Source organism: Manihot esculenta, chromosome 4 (genome assembly GCF_001659605.2).
Source record: "Manihot esculenta cultivar AM560-2 chromosome 4, M.esculenta_v8, whole genome shotgun sequence".
NCBI classification, from domain to species: Eukaryota; Viridiplantae; Streptophyta; class Magnoliopsida; order Malpighiales; family Euphorbiaceae; genus Manihot; species Manihot esculenta.
Window position 1 is genome coordinate 20,284,600 of NC_035164.2, and position 27,430 is coordinate 20,312,029.

At 34.5% G+C, this 27,430-nt stretch overlaps 1 protein-coding gene across 2 annotated transcripts; it reads right to left on the reverse strand.

Moving 5' to 3' along the window:
• Positions 1-3,331: 3,331 nt before the first annotated feature.
• On the reverse strand, positions 3,332-27,430 carry LOC110613976 (probable protein phosphatase 2C 8). Of its 2 annotated transcripts, none has more exons than XR_002487692.2 (10): positions 26,940-27,430; positions 26,748-26,856; positions 19,524-19,560; positions 19,393-19,437; positions 18,880-18,932; positions 17,141-17,302; positions 5,009-5,099; positions 4,164-4,253; positions 3,987-4,034; positions 3,332-3,556 (listed from the first exon to the last, which is right to left on the reverse strand). XR_002487692.2 is itself a non-coding variant. In XM_021755419.2 (10 exons), exons 1-10 carry the CDS (start codon positions 27,290-27,292, stop codon positions 3,446-3,448), a joined length of 1,092 nt encoding a protein of 363 aa, XP_021611111.1. In that variant the 5' UTR covers positions 27,293-27,429; the 3' UTR covers positions 3,332-3,445. The 2 variants fall into 2 exon arrangements, 1 of the variants encoding a protein (XP_021611111.1); XM_021755419.2 differs by having other exon boundaries at positions 5,016-5,099; positions 26,940-27,429.

Below are 27,430 nucleotides of genomic sequence, written 5' to 3' on the forward strand. Positions count from 1 at the left end.
AAGAAAATATATTTATTTTTCTTTAATATTATTTTTTTATTACACGTGATTTATATTTATATAAAATTTTATTTTTCTATTTTCTCATTGTATTTTATACGATTGAAACCAACGGTGATATTAGAGTTTTATCTAAATGATTAAAGTGTAATAGTTAATTATATTTATTATTGAATTAATTTAATTAAATTTTATGTACTGAAATTTAGTGTTCATAAATATTTGTCTAAATTTACTATTTTTTTATCTGAAATCGAAATAGTTTTGTTTTCTTTGTTAAATATAATTTTATTTTAGTTAAAATTAAATAACAAAAAAAGTTAAAATTGAAATTTGGACATCGCGTGAACTGAAAAGTTTGGCCCACGATCAACATGCCCAATATTGAAGCCCCGGTCGGCGTGCATCAGCGAGGCGTGCTGTCCTTGCGCTCTCGTCATGCGATGGCCGACTGTGAGGTCTCCATGGCGTGGCTGAAGCAACGCACAGGCAGGCATTGGTCTGCAGGTGGAGAAGGCCGAAGCAATTCCTCGCGATGGCGTCGATCTTCGGCTCGTCGGCACTGGTTCGCTATGTCGGAAAACACGCAACTGTTGCGCGTTGAGCTAGTGGCGGAGCAGGTAGTCGGGTGGTCAGCTGTGTAGAAAAGTGAGGGGCGCTGGCTAGGGCATCTTCCTAGGGAGAAGATGAAGTCAAATTACATTTTGGTCCCTGTAACTTTTTAAAATTTTTGAAAGTTGTCTTTTTAGCTGAAAATTTTAATAATTTTTTGGGTCTATAAATTAAATGGCTATTTAATTTAAAATAGTCATTATTAATTTCAACCATTTAAATATTTTGAGAGTAATTAAAATTAATTTTTATGTATTAACATGAATATATTTTTTATTTATTAAATTAATTTTGAAAATTAATGACATTATATTTAATTCAATAATTTACTATTAAAATTTATTTTATAATTAGAAATCGGAATAAAATTATTTTATTTATAAATTATTTTTCGTTGATATCAAAATTAAAATATTAAATTGTTTAATTTTAATTTTAATATATAAAATCAATAATAAATATAACATAAATAAATGGTTTAATTTATTTAACATGATTTTTTTATATTATAGATGGTTATGGACAAATTTTGAATAACTCAATATGTATGGATGGATGATTGGATTGTTTTGATAATTTTTAAATAGGGCAAGGGTGTTTTGTTTTTTTTTTTCTTATTTTAGATTGTAAAATTTTCTTTTCATTTAACTTTTTTTTAATATAATTCAAAGGTTTTTTTTCCAAGTTACGTAATTGTTTATATAATTAAAATATGTAGATAGGATTAATTTTGTAAACTCAATAAGAAAAGAAAATGTTGAAAAATTACATAAAACATTAGACGTGATGTATTAAAGAAGTCCTTTTCGACTTTTGAAGATAAAAGAAGCTGCCACCTATATTTTTAAACCATTAAATTCCCTTTATAATTTAAGAATATTATTTTTAAAATATACATAATTATCTAATTAGAATAGCATGTTAGAGACGTACAAACTGCAACTCCAAGTTAAAATATGTTTTAAAATATTGATGTGCTAGCTTTACGATGAAATTATGCACATACTTGCTAATGTACTTGTTTAATAAACTAAAATTATACATATTAACTTAGTTGATTCATGTTATTTTCATGATTGAATATGCACTATCAATGAATATATTTGCTTTCGAGACTAATTTTACACGTATGCTTGCTTGTAAATAGATTATCGACATGTTTATTTATTTGAACACATTAAACGTGCATATCAACACTTTCAACATAAATAGACATTAAATATATGTATAAATATTCTTGACCTTAATAAACTCTATTAGAAATTAAATAAATTGAGCATAGCATACTATATACAGTTTGATGTTATTGCGCTCTTTTGAGCTATATGATATATTGATTTTTAACACACTATGTATCATATAATATTTCAGCTTTCGAGCCATACCGTTATAGCTTCCTATCCTAATACTATACATTTTAGCATTTTGTATTTAATTAAATGATTTATTTTTACTACGTAACCATGTTCACTGCCTACTTACAGATATAAATCATGTTTGCTTTTGTTATATGTTACTGATAAGTTTGACACGTATAATTTTGTTATACTTTTTACTTGGATGTTATTATACACTCATTAGATGTAAATTCAACACATTTGATTTTTTTTTTTTTGTATGCGCAGATCGTAGACAAGAGTAGTAGACGAGAAGTTAAGGTTCTATATCAACACAAAATCATTATCATTAATCAATTAACCTCGTAAATATATCATCATCATTAATCAATTAACCTCGAGTCTATGTATTTACATCATCTCTATTTAGTATAGTATATACACAAAGTGGTTCACCAAGGGTCTATAACATGAATTTGTTTATTAGTATGTTCAATATCCTTATTGAAATGTGCTAAATAAGGGTTTAAATATTATAAAATGAGTAATTATTAAAATATAATGATTATTTTTCATAAGTTTACACACTGATAAAACAGAAGAAATTTCAGATATTTTTCTATTTAAAATTTTATACAGTAAAATAAAGTAATTTATATTAAATTAAGTACAACTAATAATGGAAAGACTAACCTAAACCCAGATATGTAAATGTACATAATATGATGTGGCATTCCTTAGATGAATAAGGAGTACTACAATATTAATATAGACATGCTTATTTTAAATTATAATAGTAATTGTGATAATATGTATTAGTGCTAAATATAAATGAAATTATTAAAGAAAATATTAATTTTATTAATTAATTGAATAAATAACGATATGCGTTTATCTTAATTGCAGACCTAAAAGAATTTATTAAAGATGTGAAAATTCTTTAAATTTTATTATGCATTTTATTTTAAATGAGGGTAATTATTATATGAATAACCATCACTATTATGATAAAAATAATTAGCTTTTGTTAATTAATTGTATAAATTACAAATGTATTAATTTTAATAATTAACTTAAACGATAGACTATAATAAAATATTAAATAATAACATTAATTATAATATAGGTGATGATTAGTAGACTACAACATCTATTAATCTAAAAAGTTAAAACAACATAACAAATATATATATATATATAATTTTTAAGACTAGCCTAATCAGGAATTAATTGAAAAAGATTTATTGCAGCCCTAACTTTTAATCAACATAGCGCTTTATCTTTTTATTTTAGATTCGTTTCCCCATTAACTTGTAATTTTACACCAAGTTCTACACGGAAATACACCAAGCAGTGATGCTCAATTAACTAGGCATGCATAATAACATTCAATCAAAAACAGTCATATGCCATAACCATGTGGGGAGTTTCTACAGCCAAACAAAAGATTTGAGAACCTCTTGTCAAGTGATGGGGCGAAACAGGTGACTTCGGAGTTACTCGCGCCTGAAAACAATCACTATAGCAGTGCAATTGTCTTTGCAACGTCTTTCAATTACAGCTTCCCTTATGAGACGGCGACTCACAGAAGTAACAGCTAAGCCCTCCTGCGAAACATATGTACCCCTTGTAATTAATCATTCAAGATAAAGGGTGCAAGTAAAATGTGAGTGGAAAACAAATGGTAACAGCAGCATAAGTTCAGCGAAACATTTTTCATCCTCAATTTTTCCTTTAAGATGGAGAGTCGATATGAAACAATTTGCCTCCGTAGCTTGGAAAAGGCGTAACTATTTTTTTGACAAATTATGCTACAAAGGAGACCCAAACATAAAATTCACTCATCTTAATGCTAAGAGAAATGATCAAGAGACAAACTGTGGTGTGATGTTCTAACTTTGAAACCTGGCATGCCATTATTGAGAACAATTTCAATGAGAAAGAAATAAATTCAAGTGAAGACGATGTTTGCATGGGCTAATTCAAGTCCCATAGAAGTAAAATAGTGTTTAAATTCTAAATGAAATGCAATTTTACCTTCAATAATCTCTGAACAAATTCAACAGCATCACTTGGCCCAAATACCTGAAAGAATAGCGAACAAAAACTGTTATCATGTTTTCAAAATAAGTCAAAGAAGATCAAATGACAGACAAACTTTATATCATATTATATTATATTATATTATATTATATTATTATTTGTAATACTTACCCCCCACAAGCCGTCACAACCAAGAATGATGAAGTGTTCTCTGCCTGTAAGGTCAAAAGAATGGATATCTGGAGTTGCAACAACGCCAACCTGCAATTCATTTTCTTATTTTAGAATTTAGATAGCAACATATAATAAATTATCAGTTGCTTAATATCATTTTCTGACCAACAAAAATTCAGGTTCACAAGCTGAAAAGCACGCTAAAATGAAATGTATGTAGTGAGTGGGATGGACATGAAATAAAACATATAGACCAGACACAAGAAATACATTATGTTAAAGAAGTTACTTTATCAAATTCATGGCGCAACCTGCACCGTCATATTAGATTTGACGTCCAACAAGATTCATTTATCTCTCTCCTGTTCTAATCTTCAGTTTGACTAAATCAACCACCGATTTACTTGTCAATAGTTTACCTAATGCATTATTGAGCTGTAATGCGAGAACATTAATCCAAACTTCAACATATATTCAAGTTTCAGAATATGCATCTCTGCAGAAATTTCCTCAAGACAGTTTCAGTTCCTCTGTTTTTTTTTTTTTTCCACATTTCAGGGGAAAACAACAAAGTTATAAAATTAAATCCTTATCAGCACACACACCCCCCCCCCCCCACCCCAAAAAAAAAAACCCACAATTTTAGAGTACCCTTTCCTCCTGCATAACAATAACATGCAAAATGGTACACAAATGACGAACACATTGAAAACTTCTGGCACAGTCTCAGATGCAAAATGTACACAAAGGATGCAACACAATAGAACTTCGGCACCCTCTCAGAACAGAAACCTCAACTTTTTTGCAAATAAAAAACTGCAGTGTCAATTATGAGAAAGTACTTTGAACCTTCTTGAATTGGCGATCTCCAAAGGCCCTGGAAACTTCAAGGCGACCCTGTAATCGTCCATTTGAAGTTATGCTTCCACCAGCCTGGAATGGGAAAGGAATGTCATCAAAAGATCAAGGAGGATATGGTAAGCAGATTCACACACACAACACATCAGTATATATATTAATAGGCAAAAACCCATCTCCAAGCCTCCTAAACCTGTTGGTTTTGTTTAGTAATAACCCATAAATTTTCCAATTTAAAAAGAATGTGTTATTTAATAGTGCAAATAAATAAAAAATGAGAAATCCATCAATGGCAATTTAAAAGATATTAAAAGTTTGGGTAATTTACAAGAAAGTCTATAAGATTTGACAAACCCCACATAGTAGTCCATTAAACTTTTGGTAACAAGTTAATCCACCTAGAGTTTAATTTCCATCTAACAGAATAGTCCTTCTGTTAACAAAAGAGATAGATTGATGTTTCTTGACTATTGACTAGAGGTTCAATATTTTTTAATTATCAAAATTCCACTTTATAATTAATTATTATTATTATAATCATCATTCAAAATGAATTTTTGCAACTGTGGAAAAGGGTATTTTTCTCTAAACTCCTTGTTTATATACGCTAAGCAAATTTAATCCTAAATTAATTCTTTACTACATATTATAGATGATGAACCCATGGAAACTAAATCTTCTATAGTGTCACGGTTTCAGATTTTGACACTGGTCTGGAACTGTACGGCACTTGGTTTGAACTCTTTTCAAGCCAAGTCAGCCAAGCTCTCTAACAAAGGAACGTAATGGTTAGGACTTCCTGCCCGATTCCCATAAAAATGGGAAAAGCCACAGTTATCATGTGAAAACATGATAACTGTAGCAATACATGCACATCAACAAGCAACCAAGCATAGAGATTTAGTGAATGGGCTGCTTATTTTATTCCAGGGGCAAAATAGTCATTACACAATCATGGCAACGATCCTCCTCTCCCACCGTGCAGACAGGGGGAACGCCTGTAAGGAGAGAGGGCACACTCCAGGGACTCAACAAGACTACGGTGGCCGGTCGGGCCCAGCCCTCGCTGGTGGCCAACTAGTCACTCCCCCCCCCCTAAAGAGCCTTAAGAACAAGTAGAACTATGGTGGGAGGAGACATCAATATGTCTGAGGTGATACCCCCTTAATAAATAAATAAAAAGGAATTACAAGAAACTGACACGGCCCTTTTCTTATTATTAATTTCTACTAATTTATCCCAATATTGGTTCCTGGGAATTTCAATATTGAAAAATTACAGTTTTGGTCCCTGAAACTCTATGACCCTGACACATAGCATGCCTGGTAGTTTCCAAGGATACAGTTGTGTCTATATCCAGCAACCCATCCTCGTCCAATGCTTTGCTAGTTGTACCAACTCCAATATGCTTTCTGGCAATGGGAAGGTGAACAAGGTAGGGATCCAAATAATCAAGCTGAAGCTTTTTTAAGACTAGCTTTGCAGGCCTCAATAACATGTCCATGGTCTGAACTCCACAGCTCGATGGTAATCAAAAGGCCCTCCCTTTTGACAAACCCAATATGAAAAGCTTCAACAAGTGTTCCCCTACTTCTGCTTCATTATGGGAATCAGCAACACAGTCAAATTGGCGATAACCAATCTTGATGGCATTAATAATTGGTGTCTAATCTCTTCCTTTCAATATGCCATGCACCCAAACCGATATGGGCATTTCGAATTCATTTTGCTCAACTTGTCTGCTCAATAAAAGGTTTCAGTAGATGAACCTCACCTCTACTCAACTAGTGCTCTGCAAATGGTCTGCTCAACCTCATGTCTGCTCTAGGTGAGGTGGGTCAACCTCACGTATGCTCTAGTGCATCTGCCAACCTCGCATGAAGTGAATCCATCTCCACAGCATGCGTTCGCCCCGAAAGAGGAGAAACTTCACTATTTCCAATCTTTGGTTTATGTCAAATTCTAGAGTCTTTTTTAATTAAAGGGCAAACTTGTCATTTTCCAATAAAGTGATGACAATTTCACTCTATATTTAACATAAACATCATTTAATTATGTTAATCTAAATTTTGGACTTGGTTGTTACATAAAGTTTAACGAGAGACTATTCTGTGAGTTTTCTCAAAGTTCAGGGACTTCCCCATAAATTACCCTAAAAACTTATAATGCTTTTGCAGTATGAAAATTATCAAAGATAGATAAAAAGTTGTTATAGTAAGTAAATATGAATAGATTTGCTAGTTGCTTAATCTTAAGGATTGCATGATCACAGGTTTGATAAAAGGATTCTCTTTTCTTTCTAGATAGGTTTTTTACATATAAATATGTTGTAATCTCTATTGTAATAAACACAAAAAATATTACTTTTCTTATCATAGCCTTGTAAACAAAAGATTTGAATTTTTTCCTCTATTCTATTTAGAGACTTAGGGCTCCATTTGTCCTGTTCTTTTAGGTCACCCCTATAGGGTGACGTTTGTCTCTCACTGCCCACCGGGAAGGATGCCGGAGAGCCGGCGATGCTACCCTGAAGAGATGAAAACTGTCCAACCGGCAAGTGACCCTCACGCGCTGTAAATTGTTTTTGACGCCGTCCCACTCGCTGGCGCGTGGAGGCGCATCGCTTGTCCACCTGTGCTCTGGTCACCATCGCTGATGTCACCCCGAGGTCTTCTCTTCAGTTCTTTGGTCAGTTTGCCATTTGGGTGTTTTGTGGAGGTATTTTTGGATTGAATTGCATTTTGGGTACTGTTCACTCCTAGTACTGTTCACATCTTTTTTTATTTTTTCCCGTGCCTTCTATTGCTATTAATTTGGATGGGCTGTTTCCATGGCTGACATTAAAAACAATGTAGCTGAAGTAATTTCTATGATGACTAAAATCACAAAACACAAATTAAATGGATTTAATTTTCTGAATTAGAGTAAAACTATCCGTATTTATTTACGAAGATTCTTCAACTAATGACACTAGGAAAAATTGGATGAGAGATGATGCTCGATTATATTTGCATATCCGAAATTCCATTCATAGTGAGGTAATCAGTCTCATTAATCACTGAATTTGTTAAAAAATTAATGAATTATTTGGAGTTTTTATACTCATGCAAAGGGAATATTTATCACATTTATGAGGTGTGTAAGGCGTTTTATCGGGCTGAGAAACAAGATAGAACTATGATCTCATATTTTATAGATTTTAGAAGAGTTTATGAGAAACTTAATGTTTTGATGCCTTTTAGCATAAATGTGAATACTCAACAAGCTCAACGAGAGCAAATGGTTGTTATGAGCTTCCTTGCAGGTCTCCCTCCAAAGCTTGAGACAGCTAAATCTCATTCTTTCTGACTCTGAAATATCATCATTATATGATGCTTTTACTAGGGTGTAGGGTACAAAATCTTCCTCTCCAGTTCCTTCACACACCACTAGTGCCTTTATCAGTCGTAATGACAGTGCAGACAGAATAACAGAGGTGGGTACAAAATCTTCCTCTCCAGTTCCTTCACACACCACTAGTGCCTTTATCAGTCGTAATGACAGTGCAGACAGAATAACAGAGGTGGGAACAGGGGAGGCTTTAATGATATTATAATCATCAATGTGATGGGAACTCCTTGAAATTACTGTTGGAAAAGACTATTATCATCATCAATGTGTTCACCCCAAGTAGGTTTGCATAAAGAAGCTAAAACCATGTTTTGGAAAGATATGGATGCTTTGGTTCAAGTGATTCCAATGACTGGATTTTTGTTAGGGGAGATTTCTACAGACATGTGAGTAGTAGCTCGTGTTATGGAAAGATATGAATGCAGTGGTTCAAGTGATTCCAATGATTAAAAGATTTTTGTTGGGTAGATTTGGATAGACATGTGAGTAGCAGCAACAATGGTTTTTCATGGGTACATAGAAGGTTTAATATAAAAGAGGTATGAGGAAGGGAAGCCCATTTGATTTGGTTTTGGCAACTAATCAAGGGAAGCACACTTGATTACCTTCAAGAATCGAGTAATCATAGCCAAATAATCTTCTTCCGCATTAGAAGAAGGGACAGGGCTCTATATAGAATTGCATAATTATCCCTTGTGACACTATAACTACTCAGCATGTACTAGTTGTTTTAGATGAAGATGAAGAGCGAAGTGTAGAGGGAAAATTGATTTATGCAACCTAGAATGTTGGAACCTAAAAAGCACAAACCAAATAGCATTTTAGGAGAAGCTAAGCTACTGATAGAAGATGTATGAGATGATAATGTTGATATCACATGAAGAGCAATGGCAAGCTGCATTGAGAAAGTAGTAATGGGTATAAGCATATCTAAAGATGGAGGATCATGCCTACAAGAGTCTTGGTGGACGGTTGAGGCATGGTTTTAAATAATGCTACATAACGGCCATTATTTACCAGTTTCAAAAGGGGTTGTGGCTGTTAAGGCCGATAAATAATGGTGAAGAAGAAATGGTTACGGCGGTTATGCAACGGTCACTACCATTGCAAGCCGTGACTTAATGGCTATTACTTTGACTTTTGTTCATGAACCGTCAAACTTCAGAATTTTGTCTCCAGAGCAACCTTGTTCTCGTGAAAGTTGAATCATTGGAGTGCTTCTCACAGCAGATTGCATTTTTACAAAGGCAAAAACTCGAAAAAAATTCAGATTTCTCTCAAGTTTCACCGACTCTTCAAACTTGTTTTTATCTTTTTTTCTCAAATTTCTCCCAAAACTTCACTACTCTTCAAGTGCTATAATCAAATAAGTGCAGATTTTTGTGTTAAAGAGCTTTAAATCATGAAGTGGTTCCAAAAGATATCATGTAAAAGGTTAGTTTTTATTACTTTTCAACCAAATTTGAGATATTTGTTGAATATTTTTCAGTAAATACATAAATAACAATAATTAAAAGTTAGAATATTAGATAACTAAATTAGAAATTTAAAATAAGAGAAAGTTATCACTCAACTTATTTACAATCATAATTTGATTGTAAATTACATAAAGAAATTCACTAATGGTGAGGATATAATTCGCCCTAAGATTACCAGTTTGCAATTAATTTTATTGCATTGGAAAGTCTTCTCCGATGTAGGATAAAGTTAAGAAATATGTTTGAATCGAAGCAATGAGTAGCAAGTAAATATGGCCAAGCTATCAGTGGACATGCTAATAAATCTAAGAAAATTGTTTTATCTTGGGTAGAAAGAGAAGAAATTTTTTGGAGAAAGCCAAGCAAATCATGAAGATTTAAGAGTCATTGCTTAAAGTGTTGATAACAGTGGACAGTGATAAAAAACCAACAAATGAGATTTATTTACGAAGCAATGAAACGAGCAAAATTGCTCATTCAGCAAAATTCCATAAGCTACATAGACTATTAAAAAATTATTGATGTTTTTTGCAATTTTCAAATTACACCATGATTTGCATGTAGTTGGAAAGCACATAAAGTTAAGGCCTAATACTTTACTAATTTCTATAACTTATAAATTTTAATCATAACTTTATAATTTATAGGCTATTTTTTAAATCTTTAATGTCGGTATGGTCCACGTGATATTGGGAATGACAATAAAATCATGGCGGACCTTAAAAATGCTATTTAGAGACTAGAAAGTGATTTTGTCAATTAACACCATGTATTAAACCAAGTATGTGTATATCCCTAATTCGAGTAATTTTAATAAACAGGTTTAAACCAAGTATGTGTACATCCACTACCTACCACCCGCAAAAAAACGGGCAAGCTGAAGTTTTAAACAGGGAGATCAAGGCCATTCTGGATAAAACAGTCGGCCCTCACAGGAAAGACTAGAGTTTGCGCCTAGATGACGTTCTATAGGCCTATCGGACTACATACAAAATGCCTATAGGAATGTCTCCATGCCGTCTGATTTATGGAAAAGCATATCACCTCCCTGTTGAGCTAGAACACAAGGCTTACTGGGCTGTTAAAAGCTACAATCTCAGCATTGACGAAACAGGTTTACATAGAGGATTACAACTTCAAGAATTGGAAGAATTAAGGCATGATGCATATGAGAATTCCAATATTTACAAAGCCAAAACAAAGGCTTTACATGACAGCCTTATCTCCCGGAAATAGTTTAATGTTGGCAATAAAGTTTTACTTTTTGATTCACGTTTAAAACTATTTCCAAGAAAACTGAGATCCCGTTGGATAGGATCTTTTGCTGTTGAAACATTGTTCCCCATGTGAAAATTCAAAATTCGGACACAAGGAAAGTTTTTAAATTCAACGGTATCGCTTGAAACCATTTTATGAAAAGTTTGCGATTCAAGTTATTGAGGACATCCGCCTGGATGGTTCCCTCTTTTCGGTTTGATCAAATCAAGACTGTCCAGCCCATGACTTTAAACTAGGGCGCTTTCTGGAAACAACCCAGTGGAGGAGATTTGCCCATCGATTTACCCAAATCACAGCTCACATCTCACTATCTGATAGTTGTGTGGTTACTCTTCAGGATCCCGGGCAAACCTCTCGCCTCACTCTTTTATTATTCAATTTTATTATGTTTTCTTTTTATCTGATTCACTTTTACCTTTTTACCCTTTGCACTAGTTCTCTCTCAAGATATACCTCTGACCGCTAGATGGTTCGATGGAAGATGGCGATCCTTTAGCTCCGCCTTGGCCCCTTGAAACCGATGCGAGAATACACTAAGAGCAACGATGAGCCCATCGTCAACCCTCCTCCAATCGAAGACATTGCCGCTGACACCCAATCACCGGTCGTTCCACTGTTGCACACCACACCGCCGCAACTCCCCATCACCAACACTTATCAGCGCCATCCACATGCACCGCCTAAGGCACCACCTTCTGACCTTCAAACCAATGGCACAGAAACGCACCAGGAGACACCATTACCTTCACCTCCACTTTCATCCCCTCGCGGACGGAAGCGTCTTGCTCCAACATCTTCACCACAATGCCTTAACACTAGGCGTTGTGCAAACCCCTCCACCAGCAGTCCAACTACATCTTTTGGTAACCGCCATGTCCCCAATTCTGATAGAGGTTTGCCCAAATCACCACCTCCTTGCAATTCTTCGCGTACCCTGGATATTAACAAGCAAACTGAGCACACCAGGTACAACGCTATCTCCTCACTCCCATACGGGTAAGCATTTTTACCTTGACACATTGCATGCACTGGGTATTCGAGAAGAGATTGCTGCTCTAATCGGTGGCATTGGTTGAATTACATTTTTTCACATGCTCATGCCTATTTTCATTGAGCTTGTTCTCGAATTCTATTGCACTTTCTTCTTTGTTTCCCCCAGAGTTTGATACTACATTTGTTTATGCTGACCTCTGATAATCCCCTTGATACATATTGTGCCAACAAGTCCAAGAATTTGTTTCTGCGCAACCCCTGCCTTAAATTCCTACACACTTTCTTGGCATATGCCTTCTCTGGTCGAAAGGATGCCTCGAATATTTTGACCAGAACAGAACTCTTTTTCTTGTGGTGCATGGTGTCTGGGCACAAGCTCAACTTTGGGTTATGGCTTGTTACCCAGGTCTCTAGTGTCCTATCCTATAGCCGCACCCTTATTATTAGCTCAGTTATTACCTCGTTATCTGTTAATTTGCACCTTTTTTATCCGGAGCATATTGACCTCCACCATACCAGTGAACCAACCCTCATGGATTTATGTGTCTTAGATGACATGGGATTGCTTCGCAAGGGTTGTGGTGTTTACTCTTTGACCCCTGCAAGACCAATTGTACCACGCAATGAGCGTGTGTTTCGTCAAGGTCAACCAGCATCTCCAGCACCAACAGAGGTACCTCCAGCAGCAACACCCTCATCAACAGCAACCAAAGAAGCACAATCTGCAGCTCCTTCCAATTCCTCTATTGATGCTCGCTTAGACAGAATTGACACTCACATCCAACAAATGGAGAGCATACTGCAACTCTTAGTTGCCCACTTCCTGCCTAACTATGGCTAGCAACTCTGAGGCTCCACCCATCGATTTGCCCAAATCCACACGCCCTGGGAAGTTACTCTCTCCCCTTATATCTTTTTCCATTGAGGATAATGTCTGACATAGGTGTAGGGGTATTGGTACTAGTTCTGGCACACTGTACAGTCTTTCTCACATATCATCACATATCATTTTTTTTTCTTTTTCTTTTCACATATTCTACACTGATTCTTTTTTACACATACACCAAGCATGATAATAAAGTCATCAAAGTCTCTCTCTTGACCCCATTTGTTTGCTCACCCTTGAAACCTTTATTGAATCACTTACGGTGATTATGCATTCATTATTGGGAGTCGCTTCCTATTTGATTTTTTGCGCACCGTGATTTAAATGGTGGTTGTTAATCATTAGTGAGATGAGCAAATCTGATAATTGTGTGTGTTAGGAATGGCATATGTAGTGATTGCTGCACAGACTTGGCTGTACCATGACAGTCAAACGAAAAAAAAAAAAAAAAAAAGAAGAATTAGAGAAGAAAGCGAAAAAAGAAAAGAGAAGTGTGGAGCATAAATTAAAACTTGCACCGCTGGTCAAAGACAATGAGCAGAGCTAATAACCACTTGAACCATGTGACCAACTGAGTAACCAGGAGTGGATATCACAAATATTCACGTTCGCGTAAAAAGGTTGATGACATTTTAAGCAAAAACAAGTTCTTCAAATTGAAAGTATTGGTAAAGGCAGGTTGTGTCAAATGTTGCATAGTCAAACCCAAAGATATTTATGCTTGAATGAAAACATTAACTCTCTCTCTCTTGAGGAAAGCACCTTTGAGCCACAGTTGGTAAAAAGAAACAAAAGAGGGAAGGGATCACCTCGGTGCATGCTAGTTACACTGTAATACTTCAATTTAGGAGTCTAGAGTGGTGAACTAAGTAGAAAACAGGATCAAATAGAAAAAGATTTGATTGTCTCTTTTATCATATGCTGACAAACAAAAGGCTAGGTGTGGAGGTATTTGATAGAACACAATTTCAGCACATATATCATACTGTTCTCAACATTGAATCGAGTACTTTTCTGCTTAATTTTATGTTTCTTAGTGATCTTTCACACAAGCAAAAGAGAGATGAATTTGATGAAAAGGGTGAAAAAGTGTTGAAATTGACTTGACCAACAATTTGGGCAAACCTGCCCACTAATCTTGCTTCATAGAACCAAGACTTGCCCATAATCTCTAGCTGAGTTGATTACATTCCAATTGAAAGATTGGAGCAATGGTTTACCCAAACCACTGGGCAAATCAACAGTCTACGCTGAGACCTGATAGTGAGTGGGAAACCAATTCAAATTTGAAATAAAAAGATCAAGTTTCCTCATTCAAAGCCGCAGGACATCACGCGATTCTCACTCCTTCAGCGCGGCATAATATCCTCCTTGAATCAAGGAATCTTCTCCCGAATGGAAATAAATTAAAAGAGGATCCTCCAATCGAAGCAATCAAGATCTCTTATTTTCGGAGGGATTAGGAAGGATTTTGCTAAGGTTCAGCACCTATTTAATCTGGTTTTTGTGGACAGTCGCATATCATCTTCTCTCTCTTCCAATCTTCTCTCTCTTCCAGCTGAGAGTCGACTCAACTTTTTCTTCAGCCATTCTCTTTTCTTTTCTTTTGTATTTTCTTTAAGCCATGAGTGGCCAAACTCTTTATTTCTAGTTGACGTTAAGTTGAAGTTTTAGTTTCTTCATGAATTGTGAGATCTAAACATCATTGTTTATCTTTTATTCTTCCAATATTTAAACAATTTCAGTTCTTAATATTATTATTGTTTTGCTATTTGATCAATAGGGCTCATTGCTCATATTTTCAAAGTAATATATTGTTAGTTTGAATACTTGAAGTCCGTAATTGCTTGAGCTTCGTAACTGTTTGAGGTATTCAACAAGAATTAAGGAATTGCATGATCTAGTTTGAACTCACTACGCGGTTTGCTTTGTTGGTTAGAATTAGGTATCTCTAAATTTTAAGGCGGTTGATAAATTAAATCGAATAGATATTCTTTGGGTTGTTTGTTGACTAGAATTAATTAGCGAACGTTTTCTAATTAATTTTCTCCTAGCGTCTTCCATAACTAGAACTAATTTATTGGAATGCATAAAGGTATTTTTATTTCTATGATCAATTTTCACAACCGAAATGGATCCTAAATTTGGACTAGAATTTATTTGCATTGATTTGATTTCCCTTTGATTATTGCTTCCTTTAATCGTCTTGATTTCTATTTTATCTTCTCCCTTCATCAAACCCCCTTTTTTTACTTTTATTATTTATTTTTCTAGTTTATGACCGGAAGTTTTTAGTGTCAATTCCCTGTAAATTCGATTTTATTCGCCCTATACGCAATTTATATTTATTTTGGATAGGTTTTTTTTATGGCTTCAACCATAAAAAATTGGCAGGTTTATGACTGATACATCCTTTTTCCATTACCCGCAACCGCGATTTGAAACCATAGTGCTTAGTATCTACATGCAAATCATAATATGATTGAAAATTCCAACGGGAATCAATAATTTTCCAGTAATCTATATAATTTCTGAAATTTTGCTTCATAGCCAATTTCAGTCTTAGATAAAGCCCATAGGTTTCTTGTCACCATCCACTAATCTCAAAATTTTAAGCAATGACTCTTGAATTTTTATAATTTATTCGATTTCCTGACAAAAGTTTCTTCCTCCTTTATCCAAGCCAAAAATAATTTTCTTAGCTTTAGAAGCAGATTCATTAGTAAGTTGGTCATATTTAGTTGTTATCCATTGCTCCAACTCAAACATGTTTCTCAATCCCATATTGGATAAAACTCTACAATGCAATAAAATTTGTTGAAACCTATTAATTTCGAAACGAATTATATCTCTTCTATCAATGAATTTGTTCATATAATTTATCACTCAATTATTATTGTAGATAAATTGGATGATAATTTTTCCTTGTTTAATGATGGCTTTTATACCTCTCTTCTTTCCAAAATTTTCTAAAATTAAATTAATGTGAAATGCATTATAGGCCATTCAATACAAATTTAGAAATTTTTTCATCAACTTCTCGCCACCACATTTGATAACAACTTCGTTACCAGTCACTACTTGGACAACCTCCCTCGTGCCAATTTCATCGACTACCTTTTTTATGATTTTGAAGTAATAATATTTTCTTTCAATATTACTTGGATCTATGGATTTGAGAAACAATATATCCTGAGGTGAGTATACCAAAAAATTAATTAGTCTCATTCTAGTTGGTCCACTCCATCCATCATGGTAACTCTCCTCTAGTTTCACATGTCCTCAAATGAATCAATATTTTTTTTATTTCTTTGCATTCATTTTTCAAACACACTTTAGAAATCTAATGTGCCAAAGGTGATGATACATTAAACCTAACTTCACCAGCTTTTCAGAGCAATGGTCTAGTCCATGGTGACTCAACCATACTGAAAAGCTATATGTTGTGAATGACAAAATACCAAAGGGTTTTGAGCAACTTTCCTTTTGCAACTTAAGCCATTTGGTTTTAGTTTTTTATTGTTTCATAATTCTATTCTTTTCTAATTCAATTTCAGCCATTGTTAATCTAAAAACACGTGTTGGCGCTTGCTCAACAAATCTTGATGTAGAATTCAAACTCAACCAAAACACTAGAAACATGAAAAAATAAATAAATAAATGTAGAATTCAGCAAAACACTAGAAACAAAAAAAAAAAGCAACGATTTAGAAGCATATACATCAGGAAAACTCAACCAAAATAAAGCCACAGATTTCAATGCAAAAAAGCCCAGCGGATTCATGCATAGATTTGGCTAAAGAAATAGAACTAAATTCAAACTCAAGAATCATCAACAACCATTCATCTTTGCTAAAATAGGACAATGTGGCAGATCACAAGAAGCTCAACGAATTGAATAATTGCTCCTTTTCTATGAACTTTTGCTCCAACTAATGAAGATTGTAACTTAACATCTTATATCATTACTCCATTAATTTTTCAACTTAATAAATCAATAATTTTACCTAATGTTTAAAAAAGCATTTCAAGAAGAGATGGAGAGAAGGTGGTGGAACATAATTTTGAACTGAAATTTTTTCAGTCAGTACCTTCTGTATGCGTGCACGTTCCTGTGGATATATAGCTTTATGTTCCCTAGTCAAAACAATGGCTTTCAACAGTCTTTCACCATCTGAATGATTTAGTGATCCACCAGCTTCAGATGACCGAGCTAAAACTGCTTTAGCATCCCCAATGTTAGCGATAAAAACCTGCAATATCAATTTAATCAATGATCCAAGACAAAAAGACCCTAACATCCCTAATGCAAATTGAGCATATAAATTCCACTAAAGAGAAATACTCTGCCAGCTTTTTTTAATTATAAGATCCTTTCCTTTTAATAAGTTTCAAAACTTTAAAAATTGATATCCTCTTTTAAAATGTTTTCCAAAATCATTTTCCATGAAGATTACTTGGGGTGTATTCACTTATGGAAAACAATTTTCTGTTTTTCCATTTTCCAATTTCTAAGAAAACTCTAGTTTTCATTTCTATTGAAAACAAGAAAAAACATCAAAATGCATCATTCCCTGTCAATAATAAAAAAAAAAAAAAAAAAAAAAAAATCATTTTCTAATTCAAAATAATAAAAAAAATCATAACTTTTTAATTAAAAAATAAATCATTAAAAATATATTTAGAAACTTAATTATTTTACTTTTAGAAGCTTTTACCTTGTATTATTCATTTGTTTCATAATATTATAAATAATTTTTCAAATTATACATAAATATTTTTTAAATAATTATTTAATTTTAATTATGAGAAATTGTAATATAATTTTTTGTTATAAAGAATCATTGTTTTCCATTTAAAATAGTTAGAAAACATAATTTTTATTATAAAGGAAAACAGTGAAAAATAACCTGAACTTATTTTTCATATCTTAGCTAAATTTTAAAAAGCTGAAAAGTTAGTTTCCAACTCTCCATTTGAAAAACTAGCAGACATGAATCTGAAACTTTTTTTTTTATTTTCTTAGAGAACTTTTACAAAAAAACTACTCTAGTTTTCTACAAGTGAACCGGCCCTTAGCTTTGACCAATTTTTGCAAGTGTCCAAAACGCTAAAAGATCCAGAAATGTTTTCCAAGAAAGTTTTAATTTTCCAACAACCGACTTACATTTTTCTTTCTAGTGTTCATACCCCCGAAACTGGTAGGTTGCATCCTTTGATGCTTTTAAATTTTTGTTAGAAAAGGATAGTCATTCACGCCCTCAGGTTTTACCTTAATTTTACAGGCTCCTCCAATAGCCGTAAACAACACTTCCATTTGTAATGAGTAGACATGATACAAAAACATTAAATTAAAATTTTGAGATTGCTTTTGTTTTCTAATTGCAGCCATAGCTAATTCCTTCTCCACTGCTTATTTGCACCCATGACCTCATTGCTTTACCAAACCATCTCTTCCTTCCACAAAATATTCTTAATCTTAATTATAAACTAACTGTAGATAATACTATGGAGCTTGCAGTCCTTAAAAATGAAATTTTAACGCATTCAATAAACAGTCCTCAAACTCAACAAAGAAAAGTTAACCAACTTCAAGAGCATCAAAATTATCATCAACTTTTTACAAAAGCATCAAAATATAACTTTATTTTATTTGCAGAGACAGAGAATTATCAAGTCAATTAACATAATAGCAAAGATATTTCTATTTGCTGTTTTGACAAATACTTGGTCATTGCATAGAAACTTCTATCATTATATTTCATAATGTTCTCTTGTTATTCTTTAAATAAAATAAATAAAAATCTTCAAAGAGTATCATCACACTTACTGTTTGCCCCAATACCCAGACACATACAGCTGTAGCACCATCCTGCCATCCCCCTAATAAGAACATGGAGTGAGTTCTTAGGTGAAACTTGAAATTTCCTAACAAATTTCTGCTGCCTCCTCAAATTTTTAATTGGAAGAGAAGGAAAAGGAAAGGAGGAGAGTTCTACAAAGAAAAATCAGACAAGACTAGATGTTGCAAGAGCATAAAACCAAAAACAAAGAGTTGATTAATTAAAAATAGAATCTAGTCAAAAGCTGTTGAAATATGCCAAATTTGATTAATTTAAGACTAGTACAACAGACTAGATTTACAAGCAAAGGTTCCCGATGCAGACTCTAATACGTTTAGTACAAATTTGAATGGTCCTATGTATTATGTTCAACCTTCTAATACATTGTGTTGGTACCTAATCCAAAGTTTCCAAGTTGTTAAACATTGAACTGTAGACAACAAATGCAAACAGAGTAGCATAAAGCATCCAGATATTGGAGACTTGATTCTAACATTTACCTGAAGCACTTTCATGTAGGAGAGATTCATCTGTTTTTCGAAAACCTAAAACACTGAGTGTTAAATATATGCCTAGAAAATATGATAATGCAAAAAATAACCAGCAAGAGAGATGTGCAATAAATTAATACCATCTAGTATGGCCTTTTTCGCAGCTTTCACATCCAACTGCAACACAAAAAATTAAATAAGGTATTATGATACAAAAGAAGAAAAGTTGATTTTACTGCATTCAGTAAGGGAACTACAACATAAGGTGCTCACTGAAAAATAAGTAAATATAAAATGTTAAAGAGTACCAATACCATATAATTGGTGGAAAAACAAAAGAAATACAGAAATAAAAGATCAATGTATTAATTGAAAAACAAAACAATTAGAAACACATAGGTACTAGAAACAATTTTTCTTGAAGAATCATTGTGCATTTAACTAATAAGCTAGGAGATGTTAATAGACTAGAGCATAATTACATGGTGCAAATCTCAGAGAAGCACTAGAACCAAAATTGATAAAAACATTGAGAGCAAAAGCAAATAAAATTTGTAGAGAGGCCACTGTTTATAAACTCTAAATATAGGAGGAATTTATTACTGATGACATGGCAATAGACACAAGGAAAAAAACTTGCCTAAACTTGGTTTATATGGACCCAAGACATAAAATTACTTCAGGGTCCACATAAAAATCATCATACCCCATGTATTTACACTTTGGATCCATGTTAAAATGTAGAACTGGTCTAGACAAGAATCGCCCCTGATACAAACACAAAATTAATAGAGTTTTCAAGGCCAAAATCCACTGCTCTTCTGAAAGTAATTCCATACAGAATAAGTTTGATGCTCTTAGAGATTAGTCATAGAAATGTGATTTCATCTTGAAACTTTAAAATGCTATAAGTTTTTAAAAGAACAAAAAGAAAAGGGGCATTCCCAGTGCACATCAAAAGGCTAGATGATGTACATCATGGTGAAGGTGAAGAAACATCCCCAAGTTGTCCAAAGCATGACATATCATCAAGTCAAGGGGTAAAATGGTCATTTTGCTGAGTTGTGAAGAAACTTCCAAGTGTGCAAGGAATTCTTTGTGTGAGCATGAAAATAGGTAGAATTTTGTTTCAAGAGGCATGTGGATAAGAGGAAGTGAGTTAGGGTTACTTTGCAAAGTCCTAAAACCCTATGTTGCGTATGCATCCTTATGGCAGCCAAAAGAGTTTTATTTTATCTATTATTTACTTAGTTATGTACAACTAGGATTTAAGTGTGTTTGCCAATGACAACTATTAAGTACAAGTAGGACTCTATGTAAACCCATAAAATAGCTCTTTGTTTCACAATTTTCGGCTGCCCATCAATAATATTTCATATTGCAATTTATCCTATTCTTATCATTTCTATCAAGTGTGGCAAATATTGCCTTATCATCCTACTATAAGGGTGCAGCCCCCTGGGGATGCTTAATATCAAAAGAGAGTTAATTACCTATCTATCTTTCTTTTCCTTTCTATTTCTCACCTTCATTTTTAAATGGTATGATAGAGTTAAGAACAGAGTTAGCTTGAAAAATGAGAAAAGCAATAAAGTGAAAATTAAATTGTGATGAAAACTTGTATTAATTGGCAAACTCACACACAACTAGAAATCAGAACAATAAAAGAACCAAGCAAATAAAATGACTCCTAAGACCCCAGGAAAAGCTTCCCATAAAGAGAAGAACCCTGCCCTTCAAAACAGAGAAATAACAGATACCTTTTCAGATCCCCTTTTCATTCTCCTCTTCTTCTCTTTATACTACTTTTTTGTCCTCTTTGCCAATAATCTTGTCACATGTTTCCACCCCCAATTCTCTCCAATAAACCTTATCCTTTCTGTCACGACATACTCTAGAATACTACATATTCCTATCATTACTATCACCAAAAAAAATTAGCCTTGTCCTCAAGGCTGAATGAATGAAATTCATTTATCTAATGAGCTCTCCCATCCACATTGCTATAATAGCAGATTGAACCATCGACATAATGAAAAATGAGGGAATACTGGATGTGATGTAGCATGATGAAAGGGAAATAATTGTGACTGGATAAGTGGTGACACTAACATATGCAATCCTCACTTGCAGACTACCACCATAACAATAACAAATTGTATAATGTCGGTGGAGAAGAATTTTCACACAACCTAAAGCCCACTGAAGCACTTGGTTCAAATGCTCAAAAAAATTGATAGGAGTAACAATAATGAGCCTTGAAACTATCCCCACTATATCATTACCAATGAATTTTGACAAATCACATTGGTTGAATCCCTCTGTATTATTTATACAACTCCTTTGCAAAATTCCGATCATTTACCATAGAATGGAGAAACAACTTTTCTCATTCAAGAGTAGTAAAGAAAACTGCATTTTCATTTGTTGACATCACCAATTCAACCAGTTTGAAGGGAAAAATAGCCACAGACCCATCAAATAATTTTTCCTCATAGAACTTACTAGCAATCCTCTGTGTTGATCTCGATGGAAAGTCAATTAAATGTAAACCGTCGCTAGACAAAAATGCAACGAATGATGAAGCCCACCAAATCTGGCTGCTAACTTGAGATGGAGATTCTTCATTGTTGCACCTCTTTGGTTGCAGCGTTTTTATAAACTTCAGGTCTCCTTTCCCTTCACCAATGATGAAAATATGAAAAAAATTCACTGAAACACTTATGAGATGTGGAAGTGAACGCTGATGGTTGATTGAAGTGAATATTTATGATTCCAGTATTTTCAGATGGGAAAAAAAAACCCAATTTTCTAAGGCAGTATAAGGACCCAAATTAAGAATAACATTACACAAGCCAAATCTTAGACCCATTGAGAAGTGAGAATACAATAAAGGAGTCCACCACAATCCAAAACGCAAATAATGGAAAAATAACTCAATGTGCTCACTTCGAATAGTTGAAATAAATTGTCCCCAAATCGTTGAATCTTTTATGCATGTCAAACCAAAAAAATCCTGACCTTCTTAATTCACCATGCACCTGTTTGCAAGACAAACTTGTGACAATGGAGACAAAATAACTTCACGCATAGATGACAGCCCAATCCTCCTATCATGAAGAACAAAACAACAATCCTAGGAAGCTTCTACAGAGTCTGGAATCTGCCCTGCTACTGATGGAAGAAAATGCATATAGTGGACCGGATCTGAGGGCTTAGGAGAAGGCCTATTAAAATTTTGTGGACCGGATAAAAATGGGCTGGCTAAGAAGTTATTTTCATAGGAAATAACAGGCCTTATTGCAAGCAAATCAATTCCCAGCCCAAGTCCACCACCATCCTCCATCTTTCTCAGCAAATTCCCAAACAAAGAGAAACAATGGGATCTCAACTGCGTTGTATCCAAAAAATGTCGGTCAGTCATTACAGTGAAATTTTTTGCACAACACATCTCAGGGTCCTCCCGCAATCCATTAGCCAAACAACTCCAGCAGTCATCTTCAAAGAGATTTAACTCCTTTGTTGCATTGGAGTCAGAACCTTCCTCAATCTCTATTCTCGAACCTATTAATTCATCAACGACAAAATCTTTAGTGGATCTGCTATTGTTAGCTTCACCAAAATTTTGTAACAACTCATTTTTTAATCGTTCCCAAGAAGGATGTGGATCCTATTGTCGAAGCCCACAAAACCAGTCAAGAGAAGGCCCCTCCATGCTAGAAGGAACCTTGTAGATCTTCTTGTTGTCATGAGTGCAAAATTTTTCAAAGTATTGCTCTACATGAACAATCCACTCTTTTGGATCTTCTCCATGGAATTTAGGAAATTTGATGCTGCCTGCAATGGACTATTCGTCCCTTCAAAACAGAACTCCATCACACGCGTGAGCAGTCACAAAGTCACTACTGGGCTACTGTGGATGAAGATATAGATGAAGAGCTTCTTCATTTCCAGCTGTTGCTTCCTTCAATAACAGTTCAGTAAGTAAGGGATCCTTGATTCTATTAAATTTTTGTTCTAGCTCATAATGGTAGGTGTTTAGATTTTCTTGGAAGTTTGTCATGTTCCTTTCTATCTTCTCTAATCTCTTCTCTATCTTCTCTATTCTATTTTCCATTGTGGATTTGGAGTAGCTAGTAGTGGCAGATCGGACCAATTGATAGAGTTAGGAACAAAGTTAGCTTGAAAAATGAGAAGAGCAATGTTAGCTTGAAAAATGAGAAGAGCAATAAAGTTAACATGAAACTGTGATGAAAACTTGTATTGATCGGCAATGGAAGAAACTACAAGTTTGTTACTGCAACACTCTCACACAACTAGAAATCAGAACAATAAAAGAATCCAGCAAAAAAAGTGACTCCTAAGAGCCCTTCTCTTGCAGAGAAGAACCTTGCCCCTCTAAATAGAGAAATAAAAGATACCTTTTCAAATCCCCTTTTCATTCTCCTCTTCTTCTCCTTATACTACTTTTTTGTCGTCTTTGCCAGTTGTCTTATCACAGGCTTCCACCTCCAATCCTCTCCAATAAACCTTATCCTTTCTGTTACGATATACTCTAGAATAATCCATATTCCTATCATCGAATGACCACCATTATTCAATTTAGTGTGGCCAAACCTGTTGGAATTATGTGGGACGTGTACTTCAGCTTAAATCAAGTTGATTTATTTGTTTTCTTGCTGTTTAAGACTTGCCATTTTGTTGGCCAGATTTCTTCTTACTTACCTTTAACAAAGTGTTGCTTGCTTATTTGCTTGCATTTTCAAGGTACATCACTAAACAAAAATAAAATAAAAAGAACATGCAAAATTAATAAATAAACGAATAAACAAGAAAGCTTCAAGGTATTGAAGTAGAAACTTATGAAGAAAAAGTAAGGGAGACAAAGCCTTCTTAATGCTTAATTATTCACACCATTTTATAATTACAAGAGGAACTTCGGCTTAAAGGCTAGAAAAGTTATGCTAAATAAGGCACAAACAATACAAAACCAAATCAGTTAGGTTCTATCCTGATATTGTAATACTTCAATTTATAACACAAAAACCCATCACGCATCAATCAAACCCAAAACAATCCAAATTTCAAAACTATCATCATTGATTCACACGCTCCATCTTCCTGACCAAACTTACCATGAACCAATCAATCCACTCATTGTCCAATTTTACTGTCATTGAACCTTTATTCACAATCAATTCATCCACCTTATACAACTCGACCCAACAAATAATTCACTCAGTACAATGAGGGAACAATTTGTTGAATCTCAGCATTCATAGATCCTATATTGAGACATGACTCACTGATTCAATATTGAAAATTGTTTAATCATTAGTAGTAAGATTCACCTCTAAACTAATGATGCCCAGAATATTGACTCGAGAAAAACATACAAATTGTAATAATGGAAACTCAAATTTAGGTGTAATAGAACAACCAAGCTTTAAATAACAGCTTTTGCACATCAGTTTTTTCAGCCAACCATTAAATTACAGGCCAATTCATGATAGATATTTAAGAATCACAGGTGAAAGTCTTGCATAACTGTAAATGGCCGTTACATTTCACCAGTACATTCATTTCAAGAAATTACTGAAAAAGAAGAAAAGAGGTGGCTGGCTGGGGAGGAAAAGTACAGTGGCATCCTGACCCACCATTTGACTTTGGCCACAGCAGCCTGAAATGGACTCACGGGAACTGCTCTCTAAATCCGTGAGAAGAACTAGTGTAAGCTGAGTCATAATAAGCTACTCAAAGGGACAAAAGGAGAAAAAAAGAATACGAACCTAACTTTCCAATTATAAAAAAGAATCCAGTGCACCTAAATGAGTTTTGCAAGACTGATAAACTGAAATAAAGCATTTGATAATTGATGAATATGAGATTCAGGGGTAGCCGGATTTTGACACCTGGAATGATAGTTTGATTTAGTGAAGAAGTCAAGGAACTGAGATTGGCTCAAAGAGAAATAAATAAGGGTGCTAAATGTGAGTGATAGAGCCTGAGTTGAGTTTGGTGAGGTTAAGGTTTTTCAGGAATGCAAAATGGTGGTTTTTGTGTGGTTCCAGAGTGAAAATTGTCCCCCTTTCGAGTATGTCAGGCTATAATATACCCCTCGTCGTTCTGACCACCTCTGTAACACGTCCCATCGGACTAGACAGGAATGCCTTTTACAAGCTTGTCAAGCGGCTCATTAATGGTGAGCAGTTGATTAATAAATGCAAAGCTGGCTAGTCCATATCTTGTCTATTTCGCGCACCACATTTGTCTTGTTCATCGCACATGCATTTATGGCCTCGGAGACGTGCCGAGGAGAAGGCCAGGTCTTTAGGAGGTCAGCACTCAACCCCATTTCATTTGGGTCATGCCTAGCTTGCCCTGTCCATATCATTATGGGACCGCTCGGTTAAAAGCCGGTTGGATTGTGGACACGTGTCTTGATCAGAAGGATGTCTATGCTTTATACGTTATTAATAGTATAAGGAACATTTGGCCTAGCAAGTAAATGAATCTTCCAAGTTCCATGAAGTAGCATTATGTAGATGGTCCATAATAATTAATAAGTCATCGGTAGAATCTAGAAGCTTTTGAGTTTGCTCCATTTGCAGTACCACAAATAATACAAGTATGAATAAGACCATAGGGAAAACAGTAGAAAGTAAATTCTCCACGTTGAATTCCTTATGTACAGGAGCTTCCTGAATCCCTAAGAAATATTTAAAAGCACCCAAATATTTCATGTGAATCATTTCAATGGAAATTGCTCTGCATGATCAATAAGTTGTAACATTCAACAGGGATGCATCAAACCAATTTCTCCCAGCATATTTCAAGCCATAAAATGATTTAGTTAGTTCACAGACATAAAATGATTTGGTTAGTTCATAGCCATAAAATGACTTGGTTAGTTCATAACCAATTTCTACGTCTAAGGAACCATTTAGAAAGGCATCTTTCATGTTATACGATGGAGAAATCATTGTCTGACTGCATCAGCAGGTAAATAAACACAGAGTCACTATCACCAATAGCTAATACCTTTTCCACAAAGGCAAAAGTATCAAAGTAATAAAATCATTCAGCTTCTGCATGTCAATTAGCAACCAACCATACCTTACAGGTTAGAGCACTAATACAACAGGATGCCATATGTACAAGGAGTCCATTTGAAAACACGTGTGAAGATTATGCCCAGACTGACAATAACTTATGTATGTAATTATGTATCCGTAACATTTAGCTCAGATGTCCTGTTAAGCTACAAACAAATTGCATTGTCATGCGATATCCATGAGTTAACACCTCTTGCAACAAAAGCAGACAGATAAAAGCACACAAGAAATTAGACCAAGCAAACACACCAACTCACGTGGTAAGCCAGCTGAAAGGACATTTCTATGTAAATGCTTCTTAGCATATTCAGCAGCCAACCGCCCTCCATGCCCATCATAAATTGCAAAATGAGCACACCTATTTCAAAATTAGCAGAACAGCAACCACAAATTAGGTTTTTCGTTCGCTTCCTTAATTGGGGAAGAAAATAAGAAAATAACCTCAAAGTGCCAGGAGAATCAAAACTCGCGTCCGGGAGCAATACCCAAGCATCCTCCATGGAATGCCTAGAACCTTTATCTTCGGCAGCGTCAGCTTCGATATGGAATCCCTTCTTCCCCTCCATACTCTGTTTCGCTTCTTTCAAACAAACATTTTTGTTAGTTTCTTCTTCACTCACCTTATCCACATCCGAATCCCTCCTTGTCGCTTGCTCCTCCATTGCATTTTCTGCAGTTCTCTGCTTCTTTGCTAACCCCAAATTTGATTCCTCGAAATCGTCCTCGCGCTTGTGTTTGTCGTATGAGCACTCAGTGTCAGACATTGAATTGCTGCTCTGCGTCGTTGTTGCCATTGATTTATTTTGAAGACTTGAGAATGATTATTGCTTGGATATTTGAGAAGAGAAAGGAGTGGAGAATCCCTTTGGCTCCTCAGAAAAAGGGTACGAAATTGAAAGAACATGCACGGAAAATTTCAATATTTTCCAACG

What these genes read in the sequence shown, in the direction of transcription:
- LOC110613976 (XM_021755419.2), bottom strand. Translation starts at nt 27,292, where the DNA reads ATGGCAACAACGACGCAGAGCAGCAATTCAATGTCTGACACTGAGTGC. An exon ending in TCTGGGTATTGGGGCAAACA is followed by an intron (nt 17,303 to 18,879) that starts GTAAGTGTGATG and finishes TTGATATTGCAG; the next exon opens with GTTTTTATCGCTAACATTGG. An exon ending in GTTGTGACGGCTTGTGGGGG is followed by an intron (nt 4,035 to 4,163) that starts GTAAGTATTACA and finishes CTATTCTTTCAG; the next exon opens with GTATTTGGGCCAAGTGATGC.